At 52.0% G+C, this 12,645-nt stretch overlaps 2 protein-coding genes across 2 annotated transcripts; one reads left to right on the top strand and one right to left on the bottom strand.

The window, feature by feature from the left end:
• Nucleotides 1-548: 548 nt before the first annotated feature.
• Nucleotides 549-7,876, bottom strand: HER10_EVM0002809 (ion transporter). Its single transcript, XM_035472504.1, has 5 exons — nt 5,794-7,876; nt 3,357-5,741; nt 1,523-3,294; nt 1,381-1,470; nt 549-1,321 (listed from the first exon to the last, which is right to left on the bottom strand). Exons 1-5 carry the CDS (start codon nt 7,336-7,338, stop codon nt 823-825), a joined length of 6,291 nt encoding a protein of 2,096 aa, XP_035330507.1. The 5' UTR covers nt 7,339-7,876; the 3' UTR covers nt 549-822.
• A 1,333-nt stretch (nt 7,877-9,209) lies between these two features.
• HER10_EVM0007129 (PHD-finger domain-containing protein) lies at nt 9,210-12,368 on the top strand. Its single transcript, XM_035476695.1, has 5 exons — nt 9,210-10,073; nt 10,141-10,235; nt 10,303-10,420; nt 10,474-10,572; nt 10,631-12,368. The coding sequence occupies exons 1-5, from the start codon at nt 9,909-9,911 to the stop codon at nt 12,320-12,322; spliced, it is 2,169 nt and encodes a 722-aa protein (XP_035330769.1). The 5' UTR covers nt 9,210-9,908; the 3' UTR covers nt 12,323-12,368.
• Nucleotides 12,369-12,645: the final 277 nt, after the last annotated feature.

A 12,645-nucleotide genomic window follows, 5' to 3' on the forward strand; every position in this document is an offset into this window, starting at 1 on the left:
ATTCTGATGCTCGGTTCATGCACAAGGAGTTTAACCTCTCTTTGACGCCTGCCAAGCGAACACTGCTGTTTTGATGTCTGAACCCGAGACGAAAGAATCATGAGAAAGTGTACGAACGGGAGTAAACCTCTCAATGCAGGGAGAAGCTTTCAATTTCAGAAGGTCTTCTGCTACACTGGCAAAAGATGGTACGAATTTGTAAGGTTGATATTTGCAGTCACGTCATGCCGTTCCCGTCACTGTTGTCGCTGGGAATAAATCGCCCTTTGCGATGGACTTTGCAACCATTTTCTTCAGATGAACGAGAAACTGGTCTCTTCTTTCTAAGCGTCCATGTCTGGTCACAACGTCAAAGCGGGGCATTAATCCATCTGGCCCGAGTGCAGTCAACTATGACTGTGCATCAGAGACACGTCCTAGATTAACATGGACCGTCCTCGCTAACGAGAGTCGAGAGTGATCGTAGGATTTGTGTATGACATCGAGACAGCGAGATTGACAGTATAGGTGCTCACTTTTCTTCACACGAAATACGTGTTCATGATATCCTCCGCATTAGCTACACTACCCTACGTACAATCTACGAAGCCCCTGGTTGAGGATATCTGTCATCATGCCGCAAGTACCAACCAAAGCCATGAGCAAGTTGCTTCGTCTATCTTTCTATCGAACATGAAAAACGGAAGGTTCATGGTGCTCATGTCTCTCGTGGCTTAGAAGTGGTATAGGAGCCACGCCCAGAATCGATCACACGTCTTCATCTCAAACCTAAACGCCGTCGCTGAAGGAACAAAATCCACCACGCACCACTTTCTGGTGCTTCTATCTACTCCAATCGGATTTTCGGACCGATTTCCGTACTGTTGCAGTTCTCCGAATACTCTCAAGCCAAATAGAGTCGTCCAACATGTTGCTAACTTGTGCGGGGCTGACAGGGCTCTGTGGAGTGACAGCACTTCCCCTTCTACTGCTCTGAGCTGAAGTCTGGCCTCCTTCTTGCAATTCAAAGCTGAAAGCAGAATGCGTCGATTGGTGGCTCGGCGTTGTAGGACCAGATCTCGGGAAGCTGAGCGGGTGTTGGTAATCGCCGTCTGACGTATCTGTCGGCCCTGGTCCAGACCAGCTATTGTGTGCCGATTTGTGAGCGTCTTCCACTGTCAGCAATGCTGACCTCGTTTGTCCGGTTCCTGCCACCGGCGAGGACTTGTGGCGTGTATCATCATCGTCAACAAGAATGTGAGGGATGTCCAGCTGGGGAATAGCAGTCATCCTCGCCGACTTTCTCATGTCAATGTGCTTCTTGAACTTGCGAGTCCAGTACCTGGAGATGATGTCATTAGTCATGGAACTCTATAGTCCGTAGTCATCAAGGAGACTCACAAGGTGTCAAAGAAGCCAAGAACGACCCTGCGCCGCACCTCCTCTTCCACTCTCTGTAGCCGAGCACGCCTTCGCAAGAATTCTTCCAATCTGCAGTATTGTTAGTCTGATCAGTGACTATGCTCGATGCGGAAGTACCTACTTCAAACTCTTGCTGTCATTGATGATGTTATAATGGGCCAGAATCATGAGCACAGAAGTGAACGAAATGCCTTTGTCGGGGTCCGCAGAAACCATGACTTCCTCGAAAAAGATGTTGAACCGACGGCGACGCTCGCGAACCTTGACAACGTCAATCTGTGCGAGTCTCCGATTGAGTCGCTGGATGTCAATGCCCGCACTGTAGTTACTCGCAGAAGCTATAGACATGTGGCGTGCTCCAGATGTCGAGGCATCGTTGCGAACATCCTCTAGGATCTGTCTGACCGAATCGTCGGCATCATAGATGCGCATTTCAAACACCCCAGAGAGCTCTCCTAGAAGTCGGGGGAATGCGTCCTTGCTGATGAAGCCGGTCCCGGCAGGATCGACGCTCCGCCACGCCTCCTTGAAGCGCCGGATCTCATCACGGTCTACCGCAGCCAATCCGCTAGACCGTTGGTATACGTAACTGAAGCTCTCATAGATGAGAGAAACGAAAAGGTTGACAAAGATATACATGCTCAGAATGTTCCATGCAACGAAGAGGAAACGAGCCCACGGTTTGCTGCCGCAATCGCTGTTAAAGAAGTCGGCGTTGTCAACGCAAAGCGGCGGCTCGATAGTCGCATAATCTTCCATGACCTGGTTCCAGCCTTCACCACAACTCATTCTGAATAGAAGAATCAGGGCGTTAGGCACGCTGCGGAAGTTGATGTTGGCTTCTTCGTTTTCACCGAAGCGTGTCAGACTGAATGCTTGTGTAAGAGCGATGGCGAAAACCAGGAAGAACACAAGCCAGGTAGCGAGCAAATTTCCGATTGTTGTTAAACTCGCAGCAGCCGTTTTGAAGAGCTGGTCGAGAGCATCGTTCCGCGGAATAAGAAGTAGGAGGATGGCCACAAGGAAAAACTTGTGGAGCTGCACGTAGGTATCACTGTTTCTGCTGATGATGAGCACAGATGTGGAGACGAACGCGCCGGTGACAACTACCAGCGAGTATAAGTCCCATGAGCTCCTTCGGAACCGGGCCCAGCCAAGACCAATGATCCTGATGGCAATGTTGGCCATGTAGACTAGCGTAAATGCCAAAAAGAGTCCATCCCGAGAGTCCGTCCACCATTGTGGTTCGCCGTGATACTCGAGTAGGAGGAGTAAGAGATGGCATATCAAGACGTAGGTGACGGCTGTGTACCATTTGCCCCTTTTCTCTATGGCGCGTTTGTGACACCACTTCTTCCAAGTTTTCTCTGATTCATTGTATGAGCTCTTGGACGGAGAAATCTGTCGTAACAGTTTTCGTAGTTCAAGCCAGGACCGCTGCTCAGCTGTCAAAAAGGCAACTCCGGTCTGCTCCGTATAATTGCGCATGAACACTGAGATAAACAGCGTGAGGACGAAGACTGTGGCCAGCAGGTTGAAGACAACAAAGAACATGGCATTTCCCTGACAGATGAGGTCTTTGGGCTGATTACCGAGCCCTGTGACTGCCTGTGCCGCGAACATGACATCGGTCCAACCCTCTTGACTGACAATCTGGAAGAGGACGAACAATGACGCTGCAAAGTCATCAAAGCTGAAATAGTCGTTGGAGGGAACACGTGGCGCCAGCATGGGCCAATCGTCGTTGAAGGGTGTATTGTTGAATTCGCCAAAACAATCAGAAATGAGCATAATGGAGTCATCTCCGTCATTGCATTTGACCATCTGGCCGTTGAAGATATTCAGTCCGTAAATGGCGAAGGGGATTAGCAGAGAAATGGACACGAATGCAGCCTGTAAAATCAGTGAGAAACAGTGAGAAAAGGATTGCTTGTGGGTTTGGAGGTGAAGCTTACACTGAGGATCTTCCATCCGCCAACCACGATGAGTGAGTGGAAGGTATCCCTCGCGCTATCGCTGACATTGAGCAGGCGTAGAGCACGAAGAGCCTTGAATGCACCAATGGCTCTGGAAACGGCGCCATCGTTGGCGAGAAGTGTACCAACATTGATGAGCAAGGTGATGAGCACTATGCCATCGATGAATCCCCAGGAGCTCCGGTAGTAGGCGTTCGGCGTGAAGAAAAAGCCATCCGCGACGACTTTGATTACGGCCTCAATCGAGAAGACTGTGGCAAATGCCAAGTCCGTCCAGACATACCAAAACGTAATGCTGAACTCAGGGTGCTCGGCTTGGTATTGCTTTTGGTAAAGCGGTGTTGTGACGCAAGCAATGACGACCATTGCAACGATACATGCGTAGATGAAAGCCGAGGAGGTATACCAAGCAATCTTATTGGGCTCGACACCTTCGAATCTTTCATTTCCTCGGCCAGGACCAACGATTCTTTGACAGAACCGCCTGATAGGGTTATTGGGCGTAAAGACGAACAGTGAGTTGTTGTAATTGGGGTGTCTTGCAAGATAGTCACGCTGGGCTTTCTTGCGCGCTGATGTGGCGGAAACTGCCTGCCGTGCCATTTGCCGTGGGTCGAGAGTATCGTTGGGACCATCGAACCGTAGATTCGAGTAGAACGGATTCGGGTCTTTGCTGCTGAATATAGACTTAAACTTCCCCCACATTGAAGACAAGAAACCAGGCCTGACCTCACCAACGTGATGCGTTTGAGCCCTTGTAGGCGAACGTTCCTCGTTTGGTGTATCCTGCGGCATGTCTGCGGCATCATCGAGGAATTCGTGCACTACGGCGTCCTTGAGGAGCATTTCCATCATAGCAGGACCGTAGTCCAGGGGATCCTTTCTCCGTCTAGCCTTGCCGAAAGTAAAGATGTTTGACAGCGTGAGGTTACCGGCGGATTTGCCCAGTTCTTTTCTTTGGAGAAAGGCCTTGACCTGCTCGAGGCGCTTCTCATCCTCAGAAACATCAAAATTTTCTTGAATGACAGCAATGAACATATTGACGAGAATCAAGAACGACAGGATGAACCAGCCAATCAGGAAAACAGCGCCAATCCAGCCCGTATCGTGCTCATTCAAGTAAGAAGTGACGTTGTACAGCATGGAAGTCCAGTTTTCACTTGACAAGATCTGATACATGCCGAGGAAGGAGTTGTAGACAGTGAAGAAGGAGACCTCATTGAGGTCGCCACTATCGCTGTGACTTGGTATCTCGCCTCTGAACAGTTGAGCCGCCAAAATCGCCATAAGAAAGGTGATCAAAAAGACGAACAACATCAAATTGGCAATACCGTTCGAATTTCCGAGAACCATGACAATAAGTTTCCGGGTCATTGGTACAGCCAAGACAAGTCGGTAGACTCGTACAATTTGGAAGACTGTCAGCCAGGCATAGGTTTCTCCAGAATTGCGGATTGGCGGGATCAGGATGATGGTTGTGATGATGGCGAGGCCCGCGTCGATGAGGTTACGCTTGCTCTTGTGAAAAGAACGCCAGCCTGCGGCGCAACGTATGATGATTTCAATGTCCAGCAGGATAGTGACAGCAACCTCGGCCGAGTCAATGAACTGCCCGCGTTCCTTAGACATCTTGGAACTCCTGAAGCACTGGGCCATGAGACCGAAGGCAATGACTGCAATCCAAAGCAGAAAGGTCTTGTCGTAGATTCGCTGCAGAGCAGGCACCTTCTGAGGCGGTTCGTCCATGGGCTCTTGGGCCGGTGGCTCTTCGGGAGCTGTGAAGGCACTCGCCCTACTTTCCTCTCGGATAACCTGGAAGGAAGATGTGATGACCGCAATAAGCAAGTTGACAAGCCAAAGCATAAGAATCATGATGCCGGCGCCGAAGAAGAGAGCTGCGGGAAGGTAATCGGAGTTGGTTGTGTAGTACATGACGTCGGAGAAGGTGTTGGAACTGATGATAACAAACACCATTTCTAGTGATTGAGCAATATTGTCGAAGCTGACAGTGCCGTTGAATGGGTTGTCTTGCTGAAGACAGATCGAGCCACGAGGACAAAGGAAGCCTTTTCCGGCCTTGCTGCCGTTTCTGAAATTGTCCAGAATACCATCATTTTCCATCATGACCCAGGGCATGCTTTCCCCAGTATCGTTGTTGAGGAATCCTCCACAGAACTGCATGTCGTTTGTGAAGGATTTCTCTTTATTGGTCGGGTCTGTTGGGTCAAGCCAGACACATTGCCGACTCAAACTGGCCTTGAAGCTTTGTACTCCAATGATAGCAAACAGTATCCAGAAGAACGTGATTAGGAAGGCGACTCGTACAAGCAGCGGCGCAGCTTTTTTCAGACTTCGAAGGATAATCTGAATATTCAATTAGTGGCGGACTTGTGAGGGGTACTGCAGGATTACTAACCGCTGTGCCGTTTGTCAAAGCAAGCAATCTCAAGATACGAAGACATGAAATCATCCTGAAGACGTATAGATGCTTCTCACTTTCGACGCCAGTGATTCTCAGCGCAAAGGAGATCCAGTAGGCAACAACAGCGAGGAAGTCAAGCCGGTTGAATGAATGCCGCAAGAATGCTCGTCGGGCAAGTTGATACCTTTGCTGCTCCTCGACAGTCTGTGGCAGCGTCTGTCCCTGCATGATTGTGAAGGACCGCTGAAAAGCTGAGGGGCCGAGGTGAATTTGTTGTCGCGGAGCCTTGACAGATTTTTGCCGCTGGGGCTGGAACAAATGTCTGTACTGATCGACAACCGCTGCTCGGACTCCTTTTTGGCGATCGATGGTGCTGTATTCGGAGGCATTCAGGAGGAAACCGGAAACCAAAATACGGGCAATCAGCTCGAGTGTGAAGATAATAAACAGTACCAAAATCGCCCAATCAATCCAGGTGACTCCCCATGAGGCTGGCCGCGGGTTCGTGAAGACATCTGGAGCCGATTCCACGGCCAAAAGAGTAGCTTGAAGGATGATGAGTATGAGAATGAAGGGCTCAGTGAACGGGTGCACCAGCAGATCGCATAGCTTCGTTCTGATCGGATGAGTAGGAGGGAAGATGCCTAAAGACTTTCCTTTAAGGGGATTCTGCATCGGCACCCGTTGTTGCATGGGCGGAGGAGGATCAGCGAAGACATTCTCCCCTTCGGGACCCTTCTCGGGTACTTGGAAGAGATTGGAATGGTAGGAGGTATCGGTGAACATCTGAGCAGAGTTGTGTAGCTGCTGACGGCGGTCCGGGGCCGGTGACGGAGATCGACTCCGCGATGTCCGATGGTCCACAAGTTCACCTTCACCACTGATATTGACAACACGCTGAGACATGGCCCTCATGATGGAGCCTGCCCTGAGGAGGGCGCCAGTAGTGGAGGGCGAGCGAGAGCGTCGCTGCTCCCCTCCCGGGCTCAGTGTCGCCCCATAGCTTGGACGTCTGCCGCCAGGTTCCAAGTCATACCCGAGCGATCTTGCATCCCGCGTCCTTGAAGGCGCGTTGTCGATGTCGGATACTGTCTGGAAACTATCTCTCGGCTGAGCGTCCCCCACATTCGCGCTTAAGGAGCCGGAAATGGGCTGGGCCCTGGATGTAAGAGGCACCCTATCCTCATAGTAATCGGGGTTTGTAGCCTCTTCGAAGTATGGCGACGGTCGGTCGAGGGAGTCGAGAGATGGCGAGTTTAATCGGGGGAATGGAGGAGGCTGATTGATATCAGGTGGTAAGGCGAATTGTAATGCTGAAGCATCGATGGGGGAGTCAGGGCCTCCGGAACTGTTGGACTGAGCATAGGGCTGTTCCCAGTATGTTGAAAGACCGAGTCCATTGGCAGACATTTGCGGTTGGCCTTGACGGCCGCGCTGAGATTCGGCTTGGGAGTCTGCCTGCAGACCCTCCCTGCCAGAGCCCGAGGACTCGTCTTGCCGCGAGCTCATCTCGTAGGAGTAGGGGTTGTTGCTTTGCATCGAAGGATCTGGCTTCGATTTGCGCCTAGATCGCTGCTCTTGGTGCAGTCAATGAAGTGTAGCCGCGTGTTAACAGACAGATACTGCCGTTGTGCGCGAGCAGAAGGCGTGGCTGTCTTTGTGTGCCGGTCGGAGGGTGGCCAAGCCCACGGATCGCATGTCCAGAACTATTGCCGGTAAAAGATTGCGAACATGTCGTAGTGCGAAATAGCGTCGCGTACGACAATTCGGTTTGCCAGGTATCGGATCGAATGGGACGAATTAAATCGCAGGTTCCGGAAGTGCGGTAGGCCCGTTGTGTGGGAATATGAAATGTCCCCGATGAGCAACAGACGGTGCGTCGGTCGTAGAGTCGAGGTTTGGATGCCTGTAGAGAGGGTCTGGCGTCGTGTTTTCGAACACCACCAATCTGACAGTGTGGACTCTGTGTTTCCGTCGTGAGCGGGGCGGTGCGTTTGCGATTTCGTCCTGTGGTCCGCGTTCGTTGTACGAGGGAGAAAAACAGCGAGGGAACAATACCAATGCTGTCAAGTGTTTCTTCGTATCGAAATCCCCGACGAAGTGATGGAGTGAAGGAGAAAGAGGCATAGGCTGACTAAGGCACCTTACCCATGGCGGATTCAGTGCCCAGAGTCCACAGCACTGTAAGGATACTTGTCATCGGTGCCCCCACAAGGCGGGCAGTTGGAGACAGGAGATTCTATTCTCAGCTTATCCATGGCTGACTCCCCAAGACGGCTGGCGCGGCAGGGGGCCTCCCCCACAAGGCAAGCTGGAATGGTAAGTACTTGTCTAACCGTTGAAATTCCTAGGCACTAGCAGTAGCCAGAGGTGTGCCAGGCACTCTGGAGGACAAGGAGGAGGTGAGCAGTGGTCAGTGGTCGCTGGCACAGGCTTCCAGGTTGACTCGGGTCCCGAGGACATGGGGCGCCGTCAAGGGCCGAAAAAGTACCAGCACAGTGTGTATCCAGCTGTGGGCATGTTTCACCCTCCCCTTTCAGCCCGTCTCGAAACTGCCAGGTTGTGAGGTGAGCCCCGGGAACCTTACTTGCTGCAGGGCTCATGCAGAGCAGCAGAGAATACGAGGTCTTGCTGGGCTTCCTACTTCCTAATACCGTCTAGGGTCTAATGCGGCATTCGGATCTTCCTAAGTAGACTTCCGACTGAGACGATGGGACGGGGATGAGACGGCAGCCAAAGGAAGAACGGCACACGCATGAACGGCTTTCAGCAAGCTCGTGGTACATCGTGTGCCTTCTGCCTCAGTCGTACTTACTGTTGGTACCTAGGACTTTCAACTGTCCAGTCCGTTCATTTTCTGGTAGGGCCAGCCAACAGTCACTGCCCTGTGCTGATGGGGACATTTGCCTCCCGAAATTCTACTTCTCGGGCTGTCGCTGGCAAGCACGGCAAAGTGCCCAGTGCCCAGCTCGTGTCGGCTACGTCCGGCCGACGCTGTGGAGTACGACTACGTAACGTTGTTGTAAGGTCCCAAATATGTCTATCGCCATCAACCGTGATCTGAGTAAATGCCATGAGCATTAACATCGAGGGACTTCGCAGAGAAGTAGATTCAGTAAACAAGACGTGAGTACACACATGGTCGTAGAGCGTTTTTTCGGTTTCTTTCTTCTCTCTCTTTTTATTTATTTAAATTTTGGTTGTTCTTGTTTTGGGCCTATATCAGGTAGATATCTGAGTACAGCAAGGACGATTGCCAAGATGCGAGGAAGGATTGTGAAAATCGCTCGGGGAGGGAAAGAAGAGAGCCATAAGAGCGAAGGCCAAAAGTGTGGTGCTCCCGATGGATCCACTCCTTCCCGAGCATCACCGGCCGGCGCATCCAACCTCCGTCCTGATCCCCCCGTCCTACCCCGTTCTGCCCTCCGTGAGTGTATTATATAATTCTGCCTTAGGTAATGCTATGGTAGTAGAAAAGACTCCCTGCGCACAAGCTCGGACCCATTTTCGATGCCACCCGCCGGGCAAGCGCCCACGCGCCTGTACCTTAGATACCTACGCCGCGGCCGAAACGCGTCCAGACCAGACAAGATCGAGGAAGGTAGGCTGTAGCACTGACGTTTGGCGTCCATCCACGCCAGAAAGTAGGGTAATTTGATTGCATCCACTCGACTTCATCTCGTGTCTTTTGCCTCGCCTTGCCATTATTTTACTTTCCAGTACTGAACAACGCCCCCAGCAATCAACTTCTATTTTGACTCACTCAAATTCCCACCTCGGTTTTTCCTCCCCTCCTCGATCAGCTTCCGTCTTGGTCCATACCATCAGCCGCTCGTCACCACCTCTCGATCCCTTCCATACAGTTGACCCGCAGACACTTCGATTGATCGACGGCCGACCTCCTACCCCGATTCGAACATACCTCTTCGAGACCTTGATCTCATCGGCGCTTCACTGCGCGACTATATCGTATCAATGACGCGACAGTCTTGAACTATATCCAAGACGTCACCAGCAAGCACGCAGCATTATCAGGCCCCACGATTTTTGGCCGCATCGATTCCTCCTTCGACCGCCTTGGCGCATCAACGCAGAACGCAAGCAGAACCATGGTATCGTCTCGCAAAAGGACACTGCAGGAGGCTGAGAATGGCTCAAAAGAAGAAGACTCTCTGCTCCTTCGCTTACGGAATCAATGGCAATTCGCAAATTTGTGCCAGTGGATCTATCTCTTTGGCAAGGTGGTCAAGATTGACGATAATCTAGATACAGAGGTATGCAATTCTTTGCATTGGCTCAATATTGCGTGAGCGTTACCATTCACTGACTGCTCGCTTCTAGGACATTGAGACCGAATGCCTGAAGCCGAATGCCCCTGTTCTCCAGGATATCGGTCTCGCCTTGCTGAAGTTCGTTTCGTCGCATCGTGGCCTCACGTACGTTATTCAGCCTTGTTGATGTCGCTTGTCGCATGCTGGGACTTCCCATGCTAACATGTCGCAGACACGAGCTCTTTGACGAGTACACGCGAAGACAATACTTGGCAAGGACACCTGAGAAGAACCCCTTTGGTACAGAAGAAATCGCAGCCAAGTTCACAGACTTCGATGTCTTGACCAAGGTAAATGCATGGTCACTCTCTAAGTCGGTGCAACGTGTCTAACTCAGACGCAGGTACGAATTCTTCAGCAAATGACACAATGGGTCATGGCTCGCCCCGAGCGCGTCAGGGAGAAGATGGAAGAACAAAAGGACATTGATCAGACTAGCTGGGTGAGTACTCGGGTGTGTTCATCTGTTATGCTTCGGTATTTCTAACAGGCTTAAACAGCGGATTGAACCCATCGGCTGGGACAAGGACGATCGGACGTATTTTGTTCTCGATGACAATAGAGTCTATCGAATGACTGAACCGCCAAACCCACCTACTCCCAAGAAGAAGGCCAAAGCTGCGAAATACGGATCCCGTTCAAATAAGAGACGGCGCCTCTCTGCACCAAACGGTACAGATCATGCGGACCAGTCTGTAAATGAACCGACCGATATTTCCGGGGACACGCCCGAGGACAGTGGCCTCGGTAGCATGAAATGGGAATGCCTCGCTGTCAGCTTGGAAGATGTACAGGAGATCATTGCGTCTTTCCACAAAACTAAGGACGACAACGAGAAGGTCTTGCGAGACCAGTTGCAAGAGCATTTACTTCCTATCCTAGAGAAGCAGGAGGAGTCGAGGAAGCGCAAGGAGCAGCAGCGAGAGAGAGAACTGTTGAATCTGGCTAAGATGGCAAATGCGAAGCGTTCTAGCCGTATCGCGAATAAGGCAGAGCAGCAGAAGCAAGAAGAGAAGGCCCAGGAAGAGGCCAAGGTCATCCAAGTCCAACGGGCCGCAGCAAAGAAACAAGAGCAACAACAGCTCAAGATCGAAAAAGAGCGGGACCTCAGACTGATATCCCGAGAAAAACGGCTGAAGGAACGAGAGGCTCGTCGCTTACAACATGAACGCGAACTTTCTCAGCTTTCAGAAGACAATCGCAATGGCTCGGGTCGTATCTCGGAGCGACGGCTGCAAGCCGAGATAGAGAAGAACATGCGGGCACTGGAGGAGCTAGAAGATGAGGAGGAAGACTGGATCTTTGATTGCATCTGCGGTGTCTACGGCCAGGTTGACGACGGCACACATAGCGTGGCGTGCGAGAAGTGCAACGTTTGGCAGCACAGCAAATGCCTTGGCATTAGCGAGACCGAAGCTGAGAAGCCTGAGTTTCATTTCGTCTGCCAATCATGCAAGCGGCGTGAGCAAGAAGCCGTGGCAAAACCAAAGACGACTATCAAGCTCAAGGTCAACCGCCCAGCTGACGTAGCGTCCTCGCCTGCGAAGCAGCCGTCAAAGGAGAGCGACCACCAGTCGAGTCCGGCAGGCCATGACGGGTCGGTTCCATCGAGGGGGGAACCGGTGCTTGGGCAAGACATTGGGGCACTATCAGAGTCTGCGATCACCAGCCGCCGCTCTGGATCACCGACCCAACCTCGAGGGATAAATGGAGCTAAGGAGACCAGCCCGGAACCAAAAACACCCAAGGCTGAGAACGATGATGCTGATGATGGGCGAGCTCATCGTGACGCTGCTGCTGAGAAGTCCTTGGCGAACGGTCACGACTTTGTGCCTGCAAGCCCACCGCGGGCGAGAACCACACCAGCACCGCGGGACGTCTCATCGCCCAGACATGGAAACTCCAGTCTGCTTGCCACGCCCATCATCAGCCGCGAGCATGGCATCCCGGGCTCGGCACACTCATCATTTACACTGCCCGCTCCTGAAGGTGGACTTTCTCCGACCAAGCATTCTCCCCCGGCGCCCCGTCCGCAGCCCCCAAGCATCAAAACTCCTGCCCTCCCTGCCGTCCTACCGCCTGTGGCGACGCTTTCGCCGTCCCCACGTCAGCAGATTCTGACGCCCCCTATCAAGCCTGCGGAGCCTATTCGACGGCCACAGCCTCCAGGTGCAAGTCCAAATGCGCTTTGAGACGAGACAGAGAGTCCGAGGCGTGCGTAAGACAGCTGAATCGACGGATACGTGGGGTCACTCCTGTATAAGAAGTACGGGAGCCATGTCATGGGCTCTGCCCGGTGGTTGAATTATTATGACCCTTCCACAGAATGGACATGACTTGGCTGTTTCGATGTGTATGGATAATACTTGTATGACGAACGATTGCATAGGATACCTCAGGTAGTAACGAGTAGAAGATTCCTCAACACGAGCTCATGTGAAGGCGATCTAGGTCATTGCTAGACATGAAATGGCGGGGAATATTGCTGTCCCTGCGAATAAGATCGAGCCTCAAG

Source organism: Colletotrichum scovillei, assembly GCF_011075155.1.
Source record: "Colletotrichum scovillei strain TJNH1 chromosome Unknown Contig00008, whole genome shotgun sequence".
In the NCBI taxonomy this organism is placed as follows: domain Eukaryota; kingdom Fungi; phylum Ascomycota; class Sordariomycetes; order Glomerellales; family Glomerellaceae; genus Colletotrichum; species Colletotrichum scovillei.

Excerpts from the sequence above, each read along its gene's own strand:
- HER10_EVM0002809 (XM_035472504.1), bottom strand. The coding sequence starts at position 7,338 with ATGCAAAGCAACAACCCCTACTCCTACGAGATGAGCTCGCGGCAAGAC. Across the intron at positions 5,742-5,793 it reads CTTTGACAAACGGCACAGCG|ATTATCCTTCGAAGTCTGAA; the intron begins GTTAGTAATCCT and ends TTGAATATTCAG. Across the intron at positions 1,322-1,380 it reads CTTGGCTTCTTTGACACCTT|GTACTGGACTCGCAAGTTCA; the intron begins GTGAGTCTCCTT and ends CATCATCTCCAG.
- HER10_EVM0007129 (XM_035476695.1), top strand. The coding sequence starts at position 9,909 with ATGGTATCGTCTCGCAAAAGGACACTGCAGGAGGCTGAGAATGGCTCA. Across the intron at positions 10,421-10,473 it reads ACTTCGATGTCTTGACCAAG|GTACGAATTCTTCAGCAAAT; the intron begins GTAAATGCATGG and ends ACTCAGACGCAG. Across the intron at positions 10,573-10,630 it reads ACATTGATCAGACTAGCTGG|CGGATTGAACCCATCGGCTG; the intron begins GTGAGTACTCGG and ends AGGCTTAAACAG.